This window comes from Amia ocellicauda, chromosome 20, assembly GCF_036373705.1.
Source record: "Amia ocellicauda isolate fAmiCal2 chromosome 20, fAmiCal2.hap1, whole genome shotgun sequence".
NCBI classification, from domain to species: domain Eukaryota; kingdom Metazoa; phylum Chordata; class Actinopteri; order Amiiformes; family Amiidae; genus Amia; species Amia ocellicauda.
Window position 1 is genome coordinate 19,290,161 of NC_089869.1, and position 27,558 is coordinate 19,317,718.

Consider the following 27,558-nt stretch of genomic DNA (forward strand, 5'->3'; position numbering starts at 1 on the left):
GTTTGTGTACTGTAGCAGTTAGCTGTTTGCTTGATCTTCTTGGCTCCAATGGTAATCCTGCCTTAAAGGGTAGTCCTTGTCCTATCGAAGCGATGGGAACTACACTCTGTATTCTTAAATATGGTGACACTTGGTGGCTTGTTAGTCTTGTTGTCATGCTATAAACAGTGAAATGAGCTTGAGGTATCATTCCTGTAAAGTTGTATTCATTACAAAGCAGAACTAAACATTCAGAAGTGAAAACGTTTGAGGATTAAAGTTTATATTGCTTTGTTTTTTATTCTTGCTGTAAAATCGTGAAATTACTGGTACACTGATATAAATGCATTTGTCAAATGATCACTATAAACACAAGATCAATTATCAATGACAACAGCCTCAAGAACTTCAGGTACTGCCTTTATTTGTTTTCAATTTACATTTTAGGACACGTACACCTTTGTATTTAAAGAGACATGCAATGTTGATCTAACCTCTTCAAATAATACACTTCCTGAAGGAATATTCTCACATTTCAGTGCTCTGTACACATATATGTTTAGTTTTATGTTTGTTTAATTAGACATTTCCTTGTGTCTTAATAGGATCCAAATCCAAGGTGTCTATCTTGTGCTGCTTAATGTAATTCTGTAGCTCTGAAAACAGAGCTCTGCTAATGTCATCTTAGGTTCCTGAAGCCTGTCTAATTGGATTTAACTTCTTTACTGATGATCTGCGAGTTAAATGACAAGGGAAGTTACATAACATTGTACAATAATGTCCATGTACAGCAATAAGCTTCTTTGGTCAAAGTTTGAAGAAAACAATTAGTGCATGTGTTATGGTTTGGGAAGTTTTCAGGAGTAAGGTTTAATCTAGGATTATATATAGTTTTCAGGTAATTCTATTGTTTCTAAAGCTAGGAAATGGTGAATATCAAAAGGAGGATTCAGTTTTCTCATCAATCCATTACAAGTGCCCTTGAAAACGTAGATATAACCACAGACTTTTGTAGTCTGCTTTGCATAAGAAGAGTATTTAAAGGTTAAATCTGTGTGAATCTTTAAAGCTTGGCTTACATCCAAATCCAATCCAGTCCAATCTTCTTACCTCTATACACATACAGTTTCATGCAGGCATTTCTAAAGGCTTGTCGTTTTACAGAACTTTCACTGACGTGTCTTGGGTTTGAAAACATAAAATTTTTACATTTGAATTCGATTTTTACTCTCGCCTTTTCCTTTCATTCCTGTTCTGTAGCTTTGATGTTTAAGTAGTTCCACTATTAGATCTACTATCCAACTTACAACTCACTGAAAGATAGCACCTTGGACTGTAGTGCATTATTGTTCTCGTCTTTTCGTTTTTTGTTTCTCTTCCTTATATCAGAAAACCTCACAAATGTGGTTCCTGTTTCACAGTTAGTATTTACATCTGACAAAGTACTATGTTTTAGTATATATAAAATACATGTTACTTTACACTTTTCATTGGGTTAACATAAGTTGAAAATATACATACCTTAATATTTTTAACACAACACATTTTTAATGATAAATATACAGCTCAAGTCTTTTCTTCAGATGCATTAACAGTAATTGGATTCTTACACACATTGGACTGTGTACTCCAGGATTAGATGCTATTTTTTAGATTCAGAAGATGTAGTTTCAAAGTGTTTCTAAATGCCAAGCGTTTCAATTTATGACAGATGTTTTTTATTCCTAATGCATTTAATACTACTGCAAAAGCACTTACACTTTTCAGAACTGGTTCTGTAATACATGTGCATTTTTGTGTGCCCTTTTAAACACTGGGTCACGGTGACCACCCTGAGGTTTTCGGGTCAGTGTACAAAACTGTTGTCCACAATACTATTGAAATTAGGCAAACACTACAAATGTTTCCGTTAAATAACATGTAAAGCCTACTTATATAAACGGATTGGTTTTGAAAGTATAAAATTCTGTTGATTTAAATGAGAAATACTTTCTGTGTATGATTATTAAGCATTAAATCATGTATACTAATCCTTCTTAATTTGCTACTCATAGTTATATTAGGATGGTTTAAAAATATGGCATCTATTTATGTAAAATAATCCAAGGGTTGCAAATCATGTTTTTCATAATTTTTCAGTTCTTCTCCATATATTTGTACTGTAACACCACTGAACTAATTAGGTGTTCCTCTGAAGTTTGTACTGCTTAACCTCAGACTGAATTAAAATTAACTGAATCCTACAGTGAATACATGAATATACTATAGCAGTACAAACTTTGCATTGGAACAAAATGTGATGCATCTGGTTCTTACTGTGTAATTATTATAAATTACCAGGTGACATTACACACTGCATCATGATACAAATACATGTAAATAAATAAGGTAAACTGCTCAACTTATTGCCACCTAAGAAAATAACATGATGATCACATTTGCAGTCAATGAGTGCAGTAGTGAATATTACACAAAGATAATGAGAATCAGCCCTAAGAACTGATTAACAAAGCATTACAGCTAAAATTAATATGTAAAAACATCTCCTGTAGTGTCAGCTCGAGTGGCTAAAATGCGTTGTTTTTTCAGTCAGATTGACATTAACATGCTCTTCTAGATCTCTAGAGCCAGTTACTGGGAGAGATGGAGAGAGACAACTCTCCCATCTTTGCTGCTCTTTTTATCTTATCCATTGCCGTTCATGTCCTGTGTGAATGTTTCCATTTCTAGGACAACGCAGCACTGTTGTGTTCTCTGCTTCTGTCTCTGAAACACTGACAAGTCAAGAATATGGCGGATATTAATCTGAAACATTAGTGGAAGTTTTCATTGCAAATGAAAGAAAACGACAATATGTTCTAAACATTATGCCTCCAACAAAGAAACAAAAGTTAATTAAGTGTTTCACATCGTATTCCATGTATGCGTGTATGTATATAGCTTTAACTCTGTTGCTTAATGTTGCCTTGAGCTCATTATTCGTATTATTGCATAGCTGAGTTTTTATCAAGTATAGACATGTTTGAAAAAGCTTTTCTTTCAAAACCACAAAATAATTGTACTATATTATAGTTTATTTATCAAAATGTCTTACTGTTACTTGTATGGAATTCATAATGTAGAAATGTATTTCATTTTCAGGCTTAAATGTATAACCTGTAAAAATACATTCCTTTTGCAATACCTAATACTATGTTTGTGCTTAAAACGCAGTATAACTAGTGCTGATATATCATGGAAAATGATATTAAGCACACAATGTAAATTCTCTAGAGACATCAATCAATGTAAAAGATTTTTGTATTGAAGATAACAGTCTGCAACAAGCGTAAGTATGTGTTGTTTTTGGGTTTTTTCAGACCACTAAAGCAGATTTTGATTAATGGGCTGGAGGGTTTTGAAGTATGCAGTATCCACTCCAAACTAGATTTATCCACATCACCTGAGAAGACTGTTAGCTTTTGATGCCTGTGGTGGCGTGTTTAAAATATGTATTGCATATTAGGCTTGCTTTAAAAAAGAAAGTAAAATATTTACAGGAAAAAGACTAATGCCCAGATGTTAATGCTGATTTTTTCTAATGGCAGTTTTCCTCTTCACCTCTGTCAGTGGTTATAAGAGAGGTCGTGTCTTTTGATCCTTTGGAATGGCATCCAGCATAAGAACAGGACAAGGGAAATGTTGCAATCCTGTGCAGTACGTTTGTGCAATGCTTTTTCCAGCCAGTCTTGGGTGGCATGCTTGTATCTCTGAGACAGAAGGACAGTCGCACAGTTTCTAAAATATAGTGCAGGTTTTGGACTTGCCACTTTCAGCCCCATCGCCGTCTAGGGAAAAAATACAAGGATGTGAGCCAAAAAAGAGCAACAAAAGACTCACTTTCAAAGTCCTAACTGATTCCCAACAGAGACGTTAGTAATCATTTTTAATTTAAACCATTTGCTTGTCCCATTCTGTTCCAATATTATTTAATAATATAACCGTTTTTTCCACTTAAATACATCCATCTTAAAGCTCCTATAATGTCTGGTTTGGTTTATCACTCTAAGCAATTCATGTCAATTTCAAATTGAGAATAAAAAGAGGTTAAACCTTGAAACCCATCAATCTAATGGTACATAAGATAATATTAGTCTTCAGTCGGTACTAACAGATATCATGGAACTAAATGACCACTTTTGTTGGCACTACAGAGACACTGAATACAGCACAGTACCCTGAATTAAGTTCAAACCCAAATGGGGCCAAAACAAAATGAAAGAACTAAAGATAATGCCACATTTATACTATTAGCTAACTTGATAAAAATAATGAAGTGGTATTATTGTAAACTGTTTTCCTTGTGCCTAATTGTAAAATCTCTTTATGTAAAATTATATACACATTTGTTCTTAAATTGGATGTCCACAGGTTTATTTGTTGTTTATTGGTATTGAACTGTATTTACTGTTATCTTAGTTTTATTTTTTAGGAAATCCAACTATCCAACAGTAGGCTCTGTGTTGTGTTCGGCACCTATCTTGGCACCTAACTTCCTCAAACTGGGCTTCATCAATCTACCAGGTTATTTGTGACCCTTCCCACCTTTTTAAAACATTATTGTTTCTGTGTTCTGAGAAACATATTTCTTTTAAATCTGAAAACATCAAGTCTTTCAACTGAAGTAGTTCATGTTGATCCTTCTGCTAGTGGTTTTGTACTTTTGCCATCACACATGTAAATACGTAAAAAAGATTTAAAATAAAGTCTGGAGTTATGAATGCTATAACAGCATTCAAAATGTAGAAAAGCCTTCACAGTTCAGCATATGGTATGTATAACTGATTGTGACTTGGCAATAAGGTTTAAATATTTTTTGGGGAGAAAAGTTTTGGACAGTCAAAATTAACTGGGGTATGCATTTTTAAATATGTACGTATTTATAATTGATTGTGTTAAAACCTTGCTCAGACTTGTTTAAGAACAGCTTGTCTTCATATGTAAATCTCTACATTCTGTATTTTATTTAAAATGTGTTAGTTTATATTGAGTAGCTAAAGTAATAAGTTACCATAATGCCTTTTGGACCTTAAATGGACCTACCTTATTTATTTTCAAACTCTAAAGGGTTTTCTATGTGTATAAAAAGGTTTATACCAAATATGTGTATCACCTGCACATACACTGTAGCTGTAGCCTGTATACTAGTAATAATAAATACAATTACAGGAAATGGAAATACAGGCTGGATTTTCCACTAGCACTGATGTCAAGTCTTTAGTAACCTTTTTTGGCTGCCTCTTCCTGCTTCTTCTTCTCCTCTTCGATGGCCTTCACCTTCTCTTCGTGCACATCTGCCAGGGCCTTCCAATGCACTCGGTTGTTTTGCAGGCCATCGAACATGGGTGTGATTTCTTTGTGGAACCTCGCAAATTCCTGAGGCGGAAAATCACAACATGTCAGGCTCGCTACGGCAGGCTTTGACACTGCTGACACAAACATTCAGTCTCAAAAAAAGAAATAACTAGCCTCCCATTATACACAAGCACCTTGTGACATGTTGCTACATGTTTACCTAGTAACAATCACAGTAAATTTACCATGTGTGTTTTAAAGAGAGATTGCCAAAGTACTCTTTCCATTGTGTTGTGATTTTCAGAACAATCAGATGAGATTAGATGAATTTCAATTTGAGTTAGTCTTGCCTGGTTATTCATGATTTGAACTCAATGCATGGCTTTTCTTTTCCCTGTCTTACCAAAGATACAGGCAGGAGAGGGCAGAGTAGGGCATTATGAGACTATGGAGAGCTAATGGATTACTTATTCTCCAGGGTATCCTATTTGCACTTGCCTTGGTAATTTAAGCATAAGATATCAATTTAAATTTGTCATAATGGCAGGCTGGTAAATTTGAGTCAGATTAGTTCTCAGTAGTGGCAGCCATGTTGACGCCAGGCCTTTTCACTCTTACTGAACTGCTTATTACAATATGGTTAAGAAGATCTGCAAAACTGAGTATTAAGGCTGTGATTCTTCGACCATAATTTATCATATGACAAATTATGTGGTTTCATAGGGCTGTAGATCAATAAACCACTCACCTTGTATACAAAAGTACATACAAAATCGATAAAGCCAACTTGCAGCTTAGGCAATTCTTCAGCCTTGTTTCTGTCCATCATAGGCTAAACAGCAAAGAAAGGAGATCATGTAAGTCGTTTACTTGGGTTCCTTGAGATTCTTGTCTTAACAACTCACTCTGCCATATCTATATACACCTTGAAAATTTAGTAGAGACAGAGAGGAGTAGTTGAAGGGTCTCAATAAATCACAAATAATTTAATTTATTGAGCCACTGTGTAATTTGTATAATAATTTTTCAAATGCATGTGAAATTATCAAGATTACAAACACTGGAGGGGGTAGGCAAGGTACTGACAAGCAAAGATATGAAAGCTGAGGAGAAAGATCATGAAATTAAAGAGTAACAGACTTACAATGGGTTGCTGCTCGAGAACGGTCCTTTCCAAATCTCCCTGTTCCCAAAATTCATTGGCTACCATTAGGGCCACCTGAAAAATGTGGAATTGATATAAATGTATTGATGCTGTTCAAAATAGACAATACACCACCTCTGTAACCTCTCATCAACGTTAAACATGGTCTGCCAATTGATATACTCTTCGTAGAGGTAAAACAAATAATACAGAAAAATAGAGTATGATTGTATAAAAAGTTATATATTCATTTATCTATCAAACTTATAGCTTGGTGTAAAATGAAAGGGAAAATATGCTGCAAATGCACTTACCTTACTCTGGACTTCCCAGGGCTTGGTAATGGCAGATAAATCACATCCAGTCATCATCATTGCCCTGTTTTGGGTGGTTTTGTTGTTGGAAAAGGAAAAGCTTGACATACACTAATTTCTCACAGCATTTATTATAAATATAAAAATAACAACAATAATAATAAAACCTACTGCTGGTCATAAAGCTCTAGAGATGTTATAGATATGCATACATATTGTTTGATATATATATATATATATATATATATATATATATACAGCTCTGAAATTTTTTTTGACCACTCCAAGTTCAGAATTCAATGTTAAGTGAATGTCAATGTTATTTTTTCCAGAGCTGTATATACGTGTGTGTGTATAAATAAGTTTATATAATGTAGAAAACAAAACTCATTTACATGACGATTTCCTTCCGGGTTGGATTATTGGAGATATGATTGATTTGATCCTCTTCCTTTTCCATTTTCTCAGTGGCATCAACAATTTTCTGAAACATTGTTCTTTTTCTGTGAGACAGACAGTCCATCAAAATAGAAGTCAGTAACGATTTAACAAGTTTAACTATTTAAGGAATGCACTATCTTTCAGAATATAATGGACCACCACAGTTTACAAGCAACATATTGATAACAGAAAACAGTCAAAGGGACGATCTCTTACTTGAAGTACAAAGCCAAGTCTGTTGCAATGATGGCGACTTCAAATAAATGGATAACAGTTTCAAACTGGCGCTTTTGAAGGTTCTGGAAGATATTGAGGCTCTGCCAGGGGACAGTAACAATACAGCGTTTAATTGATTAACTAGTCTGTACATGGTATAAAAAATAATGATATATGTTTTTCCTTTAAACAGCATATTAACCTCATCTGCAAGTAGGGTCTTGCTGTATTCCAGGTGATGCCTTTCTAAGATAGAAGACCCATGCAGTTTTGCCAATGGCGATGCAGACCTGTGAGTATAACATGTTGTTACATCCTCTGCAGCCTAACCGAGCTACAACTAGAAATACACACCGACTTCAGCATGGCTAGTGTTGGCCACCTGGGCAGACTTTTCATCTTATCTGTTATTTTCTAATAATATCCATATTCAAAAGTCCTGAATAAAGTACTCTGCAATAAAGACAACTTTACTCTCAAACCCACTAAAGGAGATATGGCTTGAATTCAGTGGAAAACAAAACAAAAAAGTGATCCAATCAAATATAAAAGCATTATCACAATTTAATATTCCCAAAAACGTGCATAATTTCGAATTCTCCAGAAATCCAGCTAATTCTGCGGAAAAAAAAAAAACACCAACCACAATCACTGGACTCGATTTACAGCCTCAATGATTTGAATTGTATCTTTTAAAGGCAGATCATAAGAGCACAATTGACTCTGAAATGCTGATGAGTATTGATTTCATAAACAATGCATTTATGTGTATTTCTTATTTGTACTACTAAATATAGATTATAGAGAGGTGTATGTGGGTATTTATACAATATTTTTAAAAATAAATGTTGCATAATCCACAGGTATTTAGCATAATACAGATGTCCTATGATAAAAACAATGAGCTTGGTCATTCATTCAATACTTACTTCATCTGATACAAGTTGTTGGTTCCTCTGTGGTCAATATCATGACAAAAGGCAGCTGCTACCATTGCAAAGGCTTCAAGATCTGAGTAGTATTTCTTTATCCTACCCGTCTGGAGAAAGAAAATATTTTTGTGTTACTAAGGTTTCATGAACATGCAAGGGTGTCGTTAAGGGGGGGGGGGAACATGAGTGATAGGGGCCCTTAAATGTTTAGAAAATTATTTGTTTATCATTTAAAAAATATTAGACAAAAAAATCTGTGATGAAAATTAAAACGTATAACCATAATCAGATCAGACATCTCTATCCAACCATCCCGTTTGTACACCCTCCCCACAAATAGAAAAAAAAAATATGACTAAGTTTTTCCCAGAAAATAAATTAGTAAAAGGTTTTTAGTGGTAAGTCAGTGCAGACGGCCTGCCAAACTGAGTAGCCTAGCTAGCCAATATAGCTAGCTTGATAGCTTGCTAGCTACAGGTAGCTGCCTACCATGGACTCACTCGGCTCAGTCGGAGCAGTAATTAGTAACATGATGATGGTGAGCTCCCACTACCAGCTATGGCTAGCTAATTAGCTATTATTTAGATATTATTATAACTGTATTCCCCAATATTTGCATGATATTTGTTAGCTAGCTAGACTAAAATTAAAACCTAACATGTAGCCTACCTATCCATACTGTAGACACTACTACTGCTACTGCTGTAGACAAAGATCCTCATGATGACTTAGACACTTAAATATGTATTCTATTGGATATGTATACTATTCAAATGTTTTTTTCTTTCAGTATAGTAGATTTTTAGTATGGTAACCTTTGTAGGAGTGAACATGACACTACAGTTGCAGTTTCACAGATGCTTGTTCTCTGTAGGTACCACATTTATGCCTGCAGTCCACATAGATTTATTTTTATTTTGGGTTTGTTATTCAGGCATATATTGAGGAATTATGCATAGGGCAGAAGAGGGTTAGCCTTGTTTATAAGAACTGGTAATACATTATTTAATCTGAAACATGGATCATTGGTCATGTCTTCATTAAAACTGACTACAATACCATATATTAAAAAAATGTCACCAATTGTGTAGTTATTTATAATAAAGCATCATAAAAAGCTCATGACACAGACAGCTTTGTTAACATTAGGAACCAAAAATGTTTGCAATACTGTTAATATAGGCAAAGAATGAAGGTTGAAACTAGAATCTAGAACTATAGTGTAGACCAGCAGAAGCTTATAGTACATTTCATAACACATATATTGTTCAGTATGTTATTTTGATCTGAAACATTCTGATTTCTATGTTAGGGGCCCGGTATTTTTTTTTTTTGTTAACATGGGTCAGTATTACTTGAGACACTCATCTTATAAATTTATTGTTGATGTTCTTTTTTTTTTTTTAATGGGAACAATATGAAACTATGCATTAATTTAAACAAACAACTGAGAAGACAGAATGTCCTCACTGCAACAGACAAGACAGGCACTGGCTTGTGTTCATTTGACTTTACTAGTTGAGAAGAGTTGTTTTTTTTGCAATTGTTAAGACTTCCCATGCCTTAACACGGTATGAAACAACTTGCTAGCATCTTATATGATAGTTGATTTACAGTCTTTATGTAAAATAGACACATTCAGTTTTGGAATTGTAATCAGATTCTGCAGCGTGTGTCAGGACCTTTTCTTAGCACTGTGCAGTGAAAGGAGCCTAGAACAAATCTGTAAAATACTTACAGGGCATGCATATGCTTAAGAAAAGCACATCTTACCATCAGCAGAGTGAACATGGTCTGGCCAACGTTGAAACCATGCCGCCAATTGTGATAGGTAATGTCTCGATAACCTTTCCTCACTGTGTACATCCATCGGGTTAGAACCTTGTTAACAGAAGGAATTATAATTTATACAAAATACTATAAATATATGTAAGCTTACGTAATCTAGAGCTTTTCAATGTTGAACTTATATTATATAGTTGAGCATCAAAGCCCTGGTTTGAAAATTCTTCTGTATTTACATTGTGCATGACGTGTCACACACAAATGACACTCGTTCCAAACATGCACGAAGAAATGTGCGACTGAAGTGTCATTATACTTTGGTGAAACATGATAAAGTGAGCACTTATCAGCCTAATTGGTCCCATAGCAACAAATTCAACATTTGTGCAATGAATTCAAATAAGATTACCCTTATTCCATCTTATTTGACAATAATATATAGACATATAATGTATTTATTATATTAAGATAATTTGAACATGTTTTTCACACTTTGAGCATAATTGACTTAAATATATTCGTACAGTTTGTGTTTCTTTTAATATTTCAAAACCAACACATGAGTTATTTTGTTTGTGATTGTGAAACATATAATCCTGATGTTTAGCACATTAACATATAAAGCTTTAATTGGTTACCCAGTAGGCTAAGATTAATATATCACTTTGTGAAACAAAACTTGCTTCAAAACTTAAAAATCTAATTTAACTGCAAGCTCTCACGATATCCTTTATAGGGCAACATCTCTTTTCAGTGTGTTCCATAATATTGGAAGCTTTCACTTCTATCATTATTGGTTTGACATGCAAACTGGAGGAAAAGACCACAGAATGTGAATGGCATCAATGAAACTCATGAATTACTACTCACCTCTGCAGGTACTTTGAACTTGTCCACCACATTTAGTACAAAGAAACATTGAATTCCACATTTAATGAGATCAAACTCTGAAACAGGGAAGTCACTGAAGTGGAATTCAAGCAGCTCAACATCTTTGGGATCAGGAAGGTTAGATTTCTGTAATAGATGGAACATAAGTGAATATAAGTTTATATACAGTGACGGAAAAAAGTATTTGATCCCCTGCTGATTTTGTACGTTTGCCCACTGACAAAGAAATGATCAGTCTATAATTTTAATGGTAGGTGTATTTTAACAGTGAGAGACAGAATAACAACAACAACAATCCAGAAAAACGCATTTCAAAAAAGTTATACATTGATTTGCATGTTAATGAGGGAAATAAGTATTTGATCCCTATCAATCAGCAAGATTTCTGGCTCCCAGGTGTCTTTTATACAGGTAACGAGCTGAGATTAGGAGCACTCTCTTAAAGGGAGGAGAACTGGGTGAAAGTGTTGTGGTCAGATGAGACCAAAATCGAGCTCTTTGGCATCAACTCAACTCGCCGTGTTTGGAGGAGGAGGAATGACCCCAAGAACACCATCCCCACCGTCAAACATGGAGGTGGAAACATTATGCTTTGGGGGTGTTTTTCTGCTAAGGGGACAGGACAACTGCACCGCATCAAAGGGACGATGGACGGGGCCATGTACCGTCAAATCTTGGGTGAGAACCTCCTTCCCTCAGCCAGGGCATTGACAATGGGTCGTGGATGGGTATTCCAGCATGACAATGACCCAAAACACACAGCCAAGGCAACAAAGGAGTGGCTCAAGAAGAAGCACCTTAATCCCATAGACAATCTGTGGAGGGAGCTGAAGGTTCGAGTTGCCAAACGTCAGCCTGGAAACCTTAATGACTTGGAGAGGATCTGCAAAGAGGAGTGGGACAAAATCCCTCCTGAGATGTGTGCAAACCTGGTGGCCAACTACAAGAAACGTCTGACCTCTGTGATTGCCAACAAGGGTTTTGCCACCAAGTACTAAGTTGAAGGGGTCAAATACTTATTTCCCTCATTAACATGCAAATCAATGTATAACTTTTTTGAAATGCGTTTTTCTGGATTTTTTTGTTGTTATTCTGTCTCTCACTGTTAAAATACACCTACCATTAAAATTATAGACTGATCATTTCTTTGTCAGTGGGCAAACGTACAAAATTAGCAGGGGATCAAATACTTTTTTCCCCCACTGTAAGAAATAACTATCTTTAAAATAATTTACTTCAGTACAGTCCTGTAAACTCTCATATGGTCACCATGAGTGAATCATTTACCGCTATTGAAATTTGTTAATGTGTCGACCAACAATTTATCACTATAACATGCTCAGCTGCATTTCTTAATGATCAATCTCTGATTAATCCCCGCTTTAGTGTTTCATTGTCTTTCTCCTAAAATCATTCTGCTTTGACATTATTCAGTATCTGAAATGCCTTACCAACAGCTTGACCAGTTCCTTTGCATCACAATCTTCTGGCTCTTTTTTGAATTTCTCTTTGGTGTTCTGGAAGCGGACACAGAAAGTAAGAGTCGGTTTCTGTCTTGCACTACACAATTGTGGCCTGTGCTCTTTAGTGTAACTCACCAGAATTGACTGCAGCTCATTATTAGTACATTTGCTTTGGTACATGAGCATTTCCTGTGCAATGTCCTTTCTGTTTTCCAACTTGTTCATTTTGTCGTAGGTGTCCGTGTTCAGTACAGACCAACCCAAAAACTGTGTGAGGGCCTTAAAACAACAAAACATTATTAAAGGCATCCCAGCATTAAAAAATACATGGAATAAATTGGAATTTCCTTTTTACAATATCTGGTTAGGCAAGGGATTACCTCACATCTGCTCTCAATTTTGAATTACACTTACTTCAGTAATCTGCTCATCATACTCGTCAAATGGCTTTCCATCTTTTCTGTTGTAAAATGTGGCAACTCCCACAATCTCTTCCTTTTTGTTGACAATAGGCAGTGACAAGACATTTTTAACCTTCCAGCCCGTCTCATCAAAAGCCTCTTTCTGCGACACAATCATTGAAAACATGAAAGCGTTAATGGAATATAATTGTTATTATACTATATCTCGATCAAACTATTATATTTAAATATATGAACATATTAATTTCAGGTCTAACAATATTGATTAAAACAGATACTTTTTTTTGGACTGGGTCTAACTATTTCAAACATTTTTATAGTTCTGAATGATCTCCTCCATATGGTAATTTATTGACAGTAGTATATTTTAATGGTCTTACCTGGAATGTGAAGTAGTCGTCTGCTGGTGCATTCATCATGTTACAAATCTGGGTCAGGAAGAAACATAGTTGTTACACCCTGCTGGCGAGGGATGTAGCTGTGGGTCTATTGATATTTGAGGGCTATATTATGCATGTTATAATTGTCACAGTATAAATGTATTTCAATGTGAAGGAAAAGCAAAGATATTTACTATTAACTTTGGTGGCTGTGATTCTATTTAAATCAGTTTGTATAAGCACTTATTATTTGCTTTCCTTTTTTTCCAGCAGTAAAACCGGTTGAGTTTGTAAATATAAAGTATACAATTTCAGTATACTTCTGAAATATGTAAAATAAATATATGCAAATAAATGTAGTGACTTACAAATCCATTTTCAGCCACATAAGTTGGTAATCCACTAACAAGGCACCAGTGATCTGGGGTGGGTGCCCTATAAATAAGAAAACGGTAAAATGAGCAAATGCAATCTATATGCGGTTGTGAATAGATTAATTAATGACAAAGGATGTATAAAACAAGTATATATAGGTTTCACACAATCAAAATATCATCTTCTTATCTTTCCCTATGGACTGGGCACCAAGGAGGACTGCAGCAATCCTTTGACCTGACCAAGACTAGATTTATACCCCAGAACCCAGAACATGGGGCTAATACTCTTAACAGTGACAGTTTTGTAATACTTACGGTATGACTTTGATTTCTTCAGTGCCATGCAAAATATAATCAATGAGCTTATAGAAGACAACTTCCTGCACAAAGAAGATAAGACACACAAACATATATGTTAAAATGCATTCATATTGCTAAAAGAATTAGATTAAGTACTAAATTATACCTACTCTTCCATCTGGTGTCTTTGGACCCTTGTATGGTTCGGCATCTCCAAGTTTGACTGGCCATTCATCGTAGAATTCCTATACAGATAGAATGACTAAATGAGTTGGTAGAGCAATAAGATAGAAATTATATTCTTGACATCAGAAATCAACATAATTTGTGCACATGATAGGGTATAACAAGAGATGGGATGAAAAGGAAAATCCACTATCAGAAGAATGATACACAAGTGCTTCGTACATACCTTTTCTTTGGTCATGTCCAGCAGACCAACCGAGTATCTTTCACAGTTAAGATATATTCTCACAGTATATAAAGCTTTGTGAAACTGACGCTCAATATCTGTAAGTTCTTCAAACACTTTGCTAGCAGACCACAGCAGTACCTGTTCAAAGGTAAGAAATGTATTTTGGCATTTTCTAATACATTATTATTATGATGATGATTATTATTGTAGTTGTTGTTATACACTGCTAAACCTTAATTGCATTTAAAACATTTTTTGCAATTTTAACAATTCTGAATATTTAAAGTAAGATCTTGTATTATTTGTTAAATCACTCATTAGATGACTATCAGATAAGATAGAGAATTAATTGTAATAATAAATGTAAACATAAGTAGTTTAATATAATAATGTTATTAGTTATTGGATGGGAAATTAGGCATGGAAATACATGTATTTACCTGACTTCTCCTGGATTCCACATTGTAAAGATATGCAGTGTAATTTTGTAGTAAAATTATGTTCACAAAGTTAAGGTACTTGATGAAGAGCTAGAACAAAAAAAGAATAATGAATCAGTGTAACCTATCATTGAAAGGTTTTATTTCCCTTCTGTCAATTTGAGGTCCATTAAAACTAAAGGATATTAATTAGTAGCAAGAATAATTATTTGTTGACATTGTGAATGAAAGGTACTTCCAGTAAGAAAAAAAAAATCTCAGAATTCTGAATATATCATAATTCATTGGGAGAGTTATTGGTGTGTTTTCAGAAACATTGTGTGTATGGGGCTCCTGAATGGGACATCTAATAAAAAGACTTCCCTGGAGATGAAAACCTGTCTGGGAGTCCAGTGGACAAGAATGCAAACCCACTGGTCATGATTGTGGGTTGAGAGACTGAGAAGACCTTTGACTGGCTGTGCTTTAGTAAGTCATGGTGTCTGCACTAGACTGTACAGTGTCAGTAAAATGACACTGCATTCACCCTTTCCCAGGTTCACACTTTCTTTTCTATTTCTTGGTGAGGAGTGGGACAGCTGACAGAAACCTGTGTCAGAGCTTGTTCTTGTGTTCCTCACTCAGGCCTGCCTGGACTTAATTCATGACCAAACAAGTAAAAACAAGTCCAATATAAAACCTCGAATTACCTCTTCATCTGCTTTTGAGAATTCAGGGGCGTCTTTTTTGTTTATTGCCATTATGACAGCCATTGGTTCCTTTCCATTCATTATCGGACTGGCCAGCATGCTTTTCGTGGTGTATCCTGTCTGCTTGTCCACAAAGTCACTGAAATGGTTATTCTGGAACGAAAGAACAGAGTAAACAAACAAGCATGTGAATCTGGATGGTGAAAAAGCTGTCGAAGATGGAGGTGAATGATATCAGAGAGCAATGTGAGAATGAGTGAGAAGCCAATTGATTGTCTGGGGAATTAACTTCTAGTCCAAATAAGCAAATTTGAAAGACCTTATTAGTGGTTAGACCTAGATTAGTGGTTCTCAATCCTGGTCCTGTGGAACCCTAATTCAACGAATAATTTGCCTAATCTGAGATCTTAAATGATTTTAAACAATTGTACATTTCATGTTAAGTATGAAACTGTAGATGAAACTTGAAATCTCCAACTTTTAATAAGCTACAGAATTTTAAAAAGTCAAATAAAGCAAATAGTAATTAGTAATTGAGAGCTCGTTTGGAACAAAAACCACCTGGTCAGGGGGTAGATAAACATTTTGACCACCAAATGGATAGATTCTAGATTAGAGTCTATTCTGATGTTGTTTTAAGATGTTCCTACCTGCCTTTCAAGCTGTAATTAGTATATTAATCAATGTCCACTTCTATCCAATTTGAATTGCTTTCTATTACAATAACACTCTATTAACTGCATTTAGGTCATAGAGAGCAATGCAATTTTTTGAGTAATTAACTATTCTGTATACTGTCACATAATGATGAGTGAAAGGAAAGAGTAGCTGAGAGCAAATTGAGTTGTTTTAAAAAATACAAATGGAACTTTTCCACTGTATCACCTGTTTGCAGTTGAAATAAATTCATTGTAATTGAAGGCAGTTCATGGGTGATGCACCATCAGATCATCAGAGAAATGTAAATGGATTAACAGCACTAATTGCAGCTTTAAAAGACAGGTAAGAACAGCTAACATAAATGTTGAATGTTGGCAGCCTAATCAAGAGGTTTTTATCATGTATTCTAAAATGAAACAGCATGGCCTGAGCCTGGTTTCTGACAGATGATATAGTGTGATATTTCCGAAGTTAAGTAACAACTAAGTGATTAGAAGAAACGGGTCACATGTTATTAGGATGTTGTACAATATGTGGAGATGAGTAATGCAGAGTGTTGAACAGTCTAATTAGCAATTATCTGTCCAATAAAGAATCCAATCAAGTAATAGAGACCTCAGCTGCAATTAGACAAAACAGAAGCTACCAGAAACCTCAGGAGTGGCAGTGCAAGACTGTCTTAATCTTTACAGATGTCTCCAGCCCGAATCAACAATCTCCAAAAAACTACATTTGATAAATTACTCAATGATATGTCATAAATTGAAACAAGTTAATTTTATAGTTTATGTATTCATGGGTGTATTTTCAGAATACAGTGTTTATATATGTATACACACCCATGGATAAATGCACTTAGTACACAAATAGTATACAATTGCCTAGAAATGTTTTACTTTTGTTTGACCTCATTTTTCCAATGTAACTTTACCTTCTATAATGGGATGTACATTTCCTGTTCAGTCAGAAGATTATTCTGGGACAGTCAGATGGTTATTTAAAATATGGAGCCTGAATCAGTTTAGGAGGAGTGGCAGGTAAGTGAATTACTGTGGCTCCATGCTAGATTAAAAAATAATATGATTGCATATTCATTACCCTCACTAAAAGAAAAGAAACCGAAAAATCGATACCCTTACAGAAAACACAGAAGAACAATAAGAGAAGGCATTGTGACCAGAGCTAATCTTAGTCTAACCAGCACTCTACATTGTGCTGTTTTCAGTACCACAAAATATAAAACCATAAAGACATTATCGATAAGCTGATATGACAAGTATGCAGCTCAAAAACCTCTTTCAAGTGTGTGAATTTTCACCTACAATGCGCACTGCAATAAAAAGACGTGTCAAAGGGATAAGAATGTTATGGACATATACATTTGATAGAAATGTTCCATACATTATATATAAAAATCATGATTTACTTTTTGCTTCTCTTAAATAGATGTTACTGTTCATGTAAGAGGACTTAATGACTTATTTTCTTATCGTTTGAATAGTCCCTATAAAGCTATTGCTTTACATAGTACATCTGATTTTATCATCATTTGCTGTATGTATGATTTTTGGTTTGGGTTATCTTGGGCAGCTTAACCATGTGACCATGACAGGGCAGCCCTGATATGCCTGATGAAAAGGGCATCTTGATCCTCCTTGATCTTTCCTTGTGTAATCAGCCTTATGAATGCAGAGGGATTATATATGTCATGTATCATTACAGTGAGAAACATGATTCAAATGGATTTCTCCTGATAGTGGAAATGATTTCCAAATATCTTTGCAGGCCATTCTGGAGTATTTACACATCTTAAGTTTTAAAACTGGTCTGCAATTACAGTGGAATCATAAACAGTTTACAGACTGTCATAACATGTCATCATCATGTTGTATACTAAATAATTGCATTTCACCAAGTTACGTCTGTTTGTTTTTCTTTTTCTGTGATTACAGAACTCTTAAATGAAAAAGGCACTCAGCACTTGGTCTCCAAAACGTCCTCAGGACATGTTTGCACAGCTTTCACATCAGAAGAAAACTTACCTTTCTAACATCCGGTATATTGAATGTCTTCTTTGTGTGAGCCGCCCACCCAACTATGCCCACATCCAAAGGGAAAACAATCTCAGAGTCAGGAGCCACAATATTTTCCTCAAACTTGGAGTTTTCCGTGACATTGAAGAGGGTAGTGGACAGCTCAGGAATGCCGTTTCTAGACCTGCACATGAACAAGCTGCACTTGTCAGCTCTCACCAGCGCTGCTATTCTCTGCAGGACCTTGTGTACAGTATTTTCCACACTCGTTAGATTCTGTAATTCTTTGATCATTTCAAATATAAATGACGATTCATATATTTGGGTAATTTCCTTCATCGAAGCCGCTTCCTTGATATCCAATTTGGAATCCGTAAAAGCTGCCCCCAGTACCTCTGCTCGAAGCTTCTTATCAAAGTACTCCTTGGCAACTTGGGGGTTATTCTCCAAGTACTTCTCAACCGCTTCTTTGTTTAGTTCACCCATTTTTCTTGTTTCTTCTCTCCTCTACAGATGCATCACTTGAGAACAGTCTGATGAAAGTGTTTTAGCAGGTGAGATGGCTGTGATTATTCACAGGTTTCCAATAGTTCCAAGTGGCATCGTTCTTGTGCTCTGCAGATCACAAACCTCCTGTTGTCTCTTCAAAGCTGACAGAAGGCAGTGGCTTAGTGGCTAAGGGGATCCAAGAGAGGACTAATTAATGTGACGTCATGGCATTAAACCTCTGAGCTTTCTTAACCTGTAAATCCCAACTATGGTCATTTTAGTTTGGACAATCCAATCAAAGGCAATGTGTGATGCATTCTCAGAGGTAAGATTTTATTAGTAAAGGTGTTTAAAAATCAATTTGTTTTTATTCAACAACATTAGTTCAACAGTTGCCCATGTGCTGCCCACTCTGTGCTGCTTGAAAATATTATTCTAAGACTGTCACTACTTTTTCTGTCCTTACACAGGAAAACACATACATTTCTAATTAAACATTACAAAGATGCATTTAGGTGACATCTATACACATTATGTTTATTTGTGTATAGTGTTGCATTCATGTGTACAATGAAAACATGACCTTTTTTGTTTTTTAAATAAAAGTATACTCTATTCGCTGAAAGTAATCTTAAAGTAAACACACCCACTTCTTTTATTCAAGGTGCAAGATAACTGGGACACTGAAATCACAGCAAGGGTAGAAATGTTTCACTGCATCATACCTAAACTTTCAATAGCTGAGCTTTTCTTTTCTGACAACCTGTTCTAATCACTTCTGTTTTTATTTATTGGTAAGAAGACTACCTAAAGTTTTTATTTTAAAGGGTATCTGTGTATGTTTTTTGTAGTTGGTTGGTGATGCAGCTGCTCCTTCTCTTAATATCATATTCATATTGGTTTATACCCATGCTATATACAATTTCTGTTATAATATCAATAACATGCCTTAGCACATTCAGTAGCACTGCAAGTAAGATGAAGGTGGTTTCTTTTTAAATAAACTGAGCATCTTCACAGAGTACACAGCTGTCTTAATATTTGTTTCACTGAATAAGCTGTTCATTCTGCTTCAAAATGATACTGAGAGAAAGAGCTTTGAGAGCACGGGAATAAAAATAAACTTTCTATTATAGTCTTTGTACATTCTTTGGACAGACGAGGAAGCCATGTCTATTTTCACCGAATGGATTAGAACAATCCGCGCTCATTAGGGGCGGCTTCTGTAAAAACTTTGACCTTTGGCAAAAGGCAATCTAAAGGAGTCAAAGTGAAGGCCATTTCATTGAATACACACATCATGTCTTTTGCTGTCTATAACTTATAGTTTTAAAACATAGTCTCTACAGAGTTTGTAATTGTCAAATGATACTTTGTATTAACGCTTAGAATTTGGTATTGAATTGTATCACTACACATATGTAATGCTTGTGTAAACAGTCAGTCACCCTGGATAAGGGTGTCTGCCAAGAAATAAATAGTAATAATAATAGTTAACAGTAATAATAATGTTTTGTTTTTTTCAAAGATTGTTGTGAAGGTTGAAGATAAGTCTCTCTTAGTTTGCGACTAATGTGGCCACATGAGGACACTAGCAAGTTTGTTTAAGGCCATCACCGAGAAGGGCAATGCAGTTGTTCCCAGAGGGACATTTAAAAAACAATATTTATTTGGCTATTACTCTGTACACAAGGGGGTTACAAAACAGTATACATATAATATAAATACAAAAGGTTAAGAACTATAATAGAGAAGTATTACTAAAAATATGAATTACAATTATAACTTTAATATTCCAGGGCTAAAATGAATACAAATACTTTTCAGGGTTTCTTTCTCACCCCATCCATAAGAAGACTCCAGCACTTTCCACAGAAACTGGGTCTGGGCACACTGGGAAAACATAACAAAGACAGGTAAGTAACAACTAAAAAAGTCTTTGGTCAAGTGGGTCTAATTCCAGTCACTGGTTTGGTAAGTTGAATAAGTGTTTAGGCTTTCTTTCCAAATACGTAATGGCAGCAGCGTCCAGGTGTTCGAGTCCCACACCGCAGGTAAGTAACGGAGTGTTGAAGTTAGATTAAACAAAAGTCCTGTATCAGGCTGTGCAAATAATCGGAAATTCTCATGCTGAACACACTCCTGTATGGACGTATAATAAAGTAGAAAGCAAAAAGAGTCTTGTTTGTCTATTAACAGCAATGAAGTTCAATCACATATATCTTATGTCTCTGCAGGGGAGCAATGCCACACACTTCCGGGGAAGTTTAGCCAGCAACAATAGAAAAGCTATAATAAAAGTCTTCTCAATGCCAGTTGATTGTGTCCTTGTGCCAGTGCCAGGACGTTTGTCGTAGGGAAACTGTCCTATCCGCCTTCAATCCTACTTCAATATAAGTGAGAAATGTGAAGAAAATCCCACACAATGAATATGAGAATTATCTAATACTTAAAATAAAAAGAGGAACACACAGTGCAATAAATAATGTTTTAAGAAACCCTGAATTGTACCGCTTGTGACATGTGTTTGTCTAAAATCTTTGACAGCAGCTGAGGGCAGTGCTTAAAAAATAGGCCACCAGACACTCCTTCAAAATATATATATATATATATTGCAAAATTCTCTTTTATAATTTTTTCTGAAATTGAGCAAAGTTATGTAACTTTCTTGGAAGAGTGCAAACATAAAACCATCCAACTTATTTGACATGAAGGTTCACTTTTGCACAGTTGCTGTTTTCTTCACCATCATATGGGGCTGAACCTTTTAGACACAGAAGGATTTCAGGTGTGTGGAAAATGCTTACACACAACATCACTCTCTGCTTTACCACTTACTTTATTAAATACATTGCTTGACATTTTTTTTTCTTCTATTAAAATATCAAAGTCTCAAATATAAAACTAATAGGGATAAGTACATTTGTGTTTGGTTTTATGAATTCAAATGATCCAACAGAAGCCTTCTAGTTATATAACAGTTAAGTAGTGGGTGTTATATTGCATTCATTGTGCACGTTTGACTTCATATGAAAGTGTTTGGAGTTCATTTAAATGCTTTTGTGATGAGGACAAGCTGGCCTATCTGGCATAAGCGGTCAATATTTTGAATGCTTAACAGATTGTGTCATTGAAGAAAAGAAGCAGAACAGAATAGCAAACCAGAAAAAAACAATGACACATGAGAGCTAAGGGTATGTTTTGATAGATATCTATAACCTATATATATATATATATATATATATATATATATATATATATATATATATATATATATATAAAATCCAGTGTTTCTTTCAGACAGAGAATGTTTAAAAACAAACAAAATATAAAACAGAGCCTATGGACTTCAGCATTTCAAATTCTGCAAGATTAAGCTGATTTATAAGTTAACAACTTAGTAAACAGTTTCATCAATCTGTGTTACGTTATGTGGTAAAAAGTTTTGTTGTATTAAAAAAAAAAAAGGAAAACATGACTAATGACTAAGTGTATAAACTACAGGTTATAGAGAAGGCTGAGCTACATACATGTTAAACAGGTAAAAATATTTTAAAACATTTTAAGATATCTAACCATAATTCCTCTGGAATCAATATAGACGTGATCAGTTGCAAGACAGAACTTGTGCCAATTCTGTGAAAGTTACGCATTCTTGAGCTGTTATGCTGTCCAGGCAAAACATGTCAGAAGGATGTTTTATGAGAATAAGCCCTAGAGACCCATGAAATGACACAGTGCAAGTGTCTGGACTATGTTCGGCGTTAACAGAAACCAGATGTGTCTGCTTTCTTTTTTTTTATTATTCAAGTCAATTGGCAACCGAGTTGCGCTTTCATAACAAACCTGGAACCTTCACCTAAAACACAATTTTGATGAATGAGGGTCAAAGTCAGAGAGCAAGCCAGCACACATGTACTCGAGTTAGATAACGTTTGCTGAAGAGAGAACAGCTGCTTCGGAGACCTGCGCTGAGACGTATTTCCAGAGGGGATGACGAAACAAAATTCCCAACATGAATCTCACTATATAAACCATTCAACGGACTAACCAGTGACTGCAGATCATCATATCATCACTGAAGCTAGATTTCAGGTACTGCTCATTTTGAAGACAAGTTTGCCAATAAACATTTAAGACTTTGAAACAGAAAATCATTCTCATTGCACTCTTTCTTGTGTTATTTTCTAGATTCAAACTGCTTGTGAAAGAAGTGAAAAAGACAATTAACAGAAGATTCAAATGTTTGAGTAATTGGATGTGACTACTTATGTTCTGAATCTCCTTTTGATGCCTTTGTTTTCTTCATATCTTCCAGGTTTCAATCTTCGTGTCCACCAACGGGTGCAATCATGATTAGGATTTTAGCAGCCCTCTGTTTCCTCGGGATCTGTTTGGGACAAGACTGTGTCGTTAGCAACATCAAGGTTATGCAGGACTTTGACAAATTCAGGGTAAGTTGAAAATACCTATTTTTCTAATACTTTTAACAATCATTGCTGTGTGTGTAGTTATATATATATATATATATATATATATATATATATATACATGTGCATGTATCTCTCATGCATCCTCACTCTAATTTATTTGCATTTCATTCTAATTCCAATTCCTTTCAGTATGCAGGAACATGGTATGCAGTGGCCAAGAAAGATCCAGAAGGACTCTTTCTGCTGGATAACATTGCCGCTCACTTTACAATTGATGAATATGGCAAAATGACTGCCGCAGCCAAAGGCAGAGTCATCATTTTAAAGTGAGTACAGATAATATTGAGATATTGTTTTTGTCAAGATCTATGATGTGTGTGAGATTAGTGAATATTCTGTGAGTAATTTCTGCTGTTTTTATTTGATTTATTTAGCAACTGGGAGCTTTGTGCTCAGATGTTTGGCACTTTTGAAGACACTGATGACCCTGCAAAATTCAAGATGAAATACTGGGGGGCTGCATCCTATCTCCAGAATGGATGTATGTGCATTTTAATTTCCCATTGATTTCAGTGAAATTATTACCAATTAACAAACAATTAGGACAGATGTGACCACAGAGGGTTAACTGATGCATTCACACGGCAGCACGGTCAAAATGTTTGTTCACCTACATCTGTTCTCCCCATGCAGATGATGACCATTGGGTTATTGACACTGACTACGACAACTATGCCATCACCTACTCCTGCCGTCAGGAGGACATCGATGGCACATGCCTGGACAGCTACTCATTCATCTTCTCACGTCACGCCACTGGCCTGAGACCTGAGGACCAGAAGATAGTGCATCAGAAGAAACAGGAGCTCTGCTTGCTGGGGAAATACCGGCGCGTTGCTCATACAGGTAAGAGAAACATCTTATTTAGGGAAGACTGTTGTTGTTTGCTTCATGGCTGCTGTCTCTTTGGAAAACAATTGAATACTTTTGTACTTTTGTGATGTATTACAGGATACTGTGACAGCAGCTGATTTGGCAGGATTGAAAAGGACACCGTGGATAAAGCATTCAATTTTTTATTTTTAAATACCTTTATAAAACCTATAAAATGTCCATCTATCATTTTTATCTTATGAGTTGATAATTATATGTACTGGACAAACAATATAAACGTATATAAAGCTGTATTTTTGTGGATCCCACTCTGCAGGGCTGTTGAAGTACAGTGTTTAAGCACAGTAAGATCACTGAGACACAAGCCTTCCACAAGCAGTGTTTGGTGGTAGCCAATCCATAATGAACCCAACATTTTGACTGCTGAGCCAATCGCAAATTACACTTCCAATACCAGATAATGGGTTTCCATTGGGTAGAAGAGCCGCCAGCACACAAAACCCAGATATCAAGTACTGACCATGTAGTTCGCAGTCGACAATTTTCTCCAGTCGGCACCAAGATGTGAGTCTCTTACAGTTCGATGATGTATTATTAGTTCTATCTTAGGTTTTGATGTTAGCGCTTGGTGTGCAATTTGAATGTAATCACAAGTGCCTAGTTGAGCTCTCTTTTGGGAATAATGCAACTCTGTTTCTTATGATTTGTGGTCTCTCTACTCTTTACATGCTGTTTTCACCTAGTTTAGAATGAATTTAATGTGTATCATTCTTTTTTTTTAAATAAATGCAAAAAGGAATTTTCACAATAGCTGAGAGTGGTCTGTGTTGTTCTGTGTTATTGTGTTATTCAATTCAGTAATATAAAGAAGTGAGGAAAGCCTGCATGTATAAAACTACGGACAAGGTCTGGTGCCACTACAGCCCAGACGACGAGGCCAACTTGAGCTTCTGAGTTAAACAGTTATCCAGTTCATAGTTTCTTGTATTTTGTTACAATTAATAGGAATGCTGTTCTAGCAGAATAGCACTAATATAAAATCCATGTCACAGATTTTTTATTTTATTTAAAGTGGAAAAATATAATAGAAAAATAAAATCGTAGTAAATAAAATACGTAAATTAAATTAAAGTAGACACAACAGGTCAACATGCCCCATATCAACATGTTATAAAAGAACAAATATGAATTATTGTAACATTACGCAGAAAGAGAAGATGTTCTACATGTAAATACTAGGATATACAGCAAACCTTTGATATATTTAATTGATATTCAAATGTCTTGGTACCACTGTTTTTTCGGGTTTTTTTAAGCAAACGATTTACCCAAGAATGAGAAATTGATTTTAGAGAATAGTGTGAAATACAATGTCATTTGAATGTTCAATTCAGATATATGTAAACTATGCTCTTCTAGAGTAAATTAAACTGAACCACATCTATCGCACGTATTTTCCTGAAGTCAGTCATCCAGTCCGATCACAGAGATATGTGTCTGACGGGCCTGAGCTACTTTCTGTGAGCTGGTGGCAGGGCGATCTCCATTGAAAGGTAGCACTTTTGTCAAGCGGCAGAGACTGCGGCGCCAGTGGTGCCTGAACTGGTGGATGCTGTAGAGGATGGGGTTCAAAGCGGAGTTGGCAAAGGTGAAGGCGATCACCCAGAAGAACATGGTCGACGAGATGTGGAGGTGACCCTGGAAGTTCCGGATGAGGATCAGAAAGGTGGCGACGAAGATGGGGCTCCACATCAAAAAGAAAGACACCATGAGCAGGAACAAAGTGCGAAACAGCTTAAAGTCCTGTTTGGAGACTGGGCACTGATGGTTCTCTGCCCTTGAATTATGTCTCCTGTTCATCAGCCTTTGTCTTGAAGACTTTGTAATCTGCGAAGAGAAGCATAAAGCATTTCCCAGCCGTGGTCTAAATCACAGCATCCCTCTAAGCTGCAAGTATTTTCAAGTTAAAATCTAAGGAACACTGAGTAAAAGAGCACTAGGATAAAATAATTGTATGAATCCTTTTTCCAACCTTATCCTTTTAATATAGAAAATGCACTAGGATTAGGTGTACATTTCATTATTTGCTAAGGATTAAACCTTATGCACACAGGTTGGAATTTATCATAGTGCTGTTTCCGTGGCATTTCAACCACAAATAAAGCACAAACATTGATAGACACTGAGTTTACAGTTAAACAAAGGACAGTAGAGATTAAAGATTATAAAATGACTGTCAATCAACCCCAGGATACAGGACTTAAAGTACAGGAGTTTAAGAACACAAACATTACCTGCAAAATTTTGCTATAGCTTATCACAATTATTACACCAGGCAGCAGAAAATCCAATCCCACGAAAGCAATGTCCCAAACAATTTCTCCAGCCACATGGGGCCATCTCAGAGTACATATTTGCATTTTCTATTGAAAAAGATAAAATAAATATACAAGAGAGATAATATATTTAGTCATAGAATAGACAAACATTGATTTAGCTTTATATATAAGGACTATTCTCATTCCAGGCATTATATTTATCATTCCTCACAACTGTGCAATTTCCTCCAGAAATACGAACTAAGGTGTTATCATTTCAACGGTCAACAAACTGGCTCATATCTTCACTTTTATGTGAAGTTCTAGTTGAGGACATTTCTGTTCATTTAATTTGCCAATAAGGATCTTGTTTTTACTGGATAGGTTCATTAAAATAGCAATATAATCAAACAAGAAGTAAAAAAAAAATAACTTGTTTAAACTGTTTTAAATGGTGTGATTGTTAATTTAAATGTATTCCAATAAAAATGCTTTTACAGTCTTACCTGACCATGAGCTGTGACAGTCATCACTTGGAAAAACAGACAGAGAGGCAGAGAAGTTATGGCTGAAAACGTCCAAATAAACACCAAAGCACAAGATACAAGCTTGACATTGAAGGAGGGCGCCAGCCGAAGTTTCAGAATAGCGATCATTCTTTCAAGGCTGATTGTAGCTAAAGTGATTATGGTAACACAACCGCTGATGCACATGATATAAAACAACACGTGACAGGCCGGGGTACCTAGCATCCAGGATTCAGTCCAACGCACGATGATAATCAGTGGGATTGTGCTGACAAACAACAGGTCAGCGATGAACAGGTTGAGCACGAACACGTTCTTATTCACCAGCTGTCTGTCCCTGGACACCAGGGCTATGGCACAAATATTCCCGACGGACGAGACGACAAACACGACGAGAAGCACGAGAGTTTCGAGCGCAGTGACGAGGCCCTTGTCGGCATGCTTGAACTCTGAGAGGAAAGAAAAATAGGACACGTTTTGAAATTGGAGCATAGTCAGGGAAATGGATGTTCATCTCTGGTCAGGTCAGGTGAATGCTCCTCAAAGTGCAGCTCAGTTGTAAAGTCTATTACAGCGTTCAACCCCCTTGTACATTAGTCTCTGTAGTCTTTTCACCGCTGGAAAGCCCATGTTCTTCCCTCAGCTCTCCTATATATACAAGATATGTTTACTTCAGCTGCTG

At 35.7% G+C, this 27,558-nt stretch overlaps 3 protein-coding genes across 4 annotated transcripts; 1 reads left to right on the plus strand and 2 right to left on the minus strand.

Moving 5' to 3' along the window:
• Window positions 1-386: 386 nt before the first annotated feature.
• pde6c (phosphodiesterase 6C, cGMP-specific, cone, alpha prime) lies at window positions 387-23,042 on the minus strand. Of its 2 annotated transcripts, XM_066693640.1 has the most exons (24): window positions 22,973-23,042; window positions 20,546-20,597; window positions 18,225-18,890; window positions 15,523-15,675; window positions 14,834-14,923; window positions 14,391-14,531; window positions 14,149-14,223; window positions 13,994-14,058; window positions 13,670-13,736; window positions 13,302-13,349; window positions 12,914-13,063; window positions 12,635-12,778; window positions 12,488-12,553; window positions 11,016-11,162; window positions 10,134-10,241; window positions 8,358-8,467; window positions 7,631-7,718; window positions 7,429-7,529; window positions 7,167-7,274; window positions 6,772-6,835; window positions 6,458-6,532; window positions 6,062-6,145; window positions 5,244-5,394; window positions 387-3,806 (listed from the first exon to the last, which is right to left on the minus strand). In XM_066693640.1, exons 3-24 carry the CDS (start codon window positions 18,699-18,701, stop codon window positions 3,757-3,759), a joined length of 2,562 nt encoding a protein of 853 aa, XP_066549737.1. In that variant the 5' UTR covers window positions 18,702-18,890; window positions 20,546-20,597; window positions 22,973-23,042; the 3' UTR covers window positions 387-3,756. The 2 variants fall into 2 exon arrangements, with proteins under 2 accessions (XP_066549737.1, XP_066549736.1); XM_066693639.1 differs by lacking the exon at window positions 22,973-23,042 and having other exon boundaries at window positions 20,546-20,856.
• rbp4 (retinol binding protein 4, plasma) lies at window positions 23,029-24,841 on the plus strand. The gene is made up of 5 exons (XM_066693643.1): window positions 23,029-23,158; window positions 23,327-23,463; window positions 23,572-23,678; window positions 23,831-24,043; window positions 24,149-24,841. Exons 1-5 carry the CDS (start codon window positions 23,057-23,059, stop codon window positions 24,166-24,168), a joined length of 579 nt encoding a protein of 192 aa, XP_066549740.1. The 5' UTR covers window positions 23,029-23,056; the 3' UTR covers window positions 24,169-24,841.
• Window positions 24,198-27,494, minus strand: LOC136716146 (free fatty acid receptor 4-like). The gene is made up of 3 exons (XM_066693641.1): window positions 26,856-27,494; window positions 26,326-26,454; window positions 24,198-25,918 (listed from the first exon to the last, which is right to left on the minus strand). Exons 1-3 carry the CDS (start codon window positions 27,366-27,368, stop codon window positions 25,496-25,498), a joined length of 1,065 nt encoding a protein of 354 aa, XP_066549738.1. The 5' UTR covers window positions 27,369-27,494; the 3' UTR covers window positions 24,198-25,495.
• Between the last annotated feature and the right edge of the window lie 64 nt (window positions 27,495-27,558).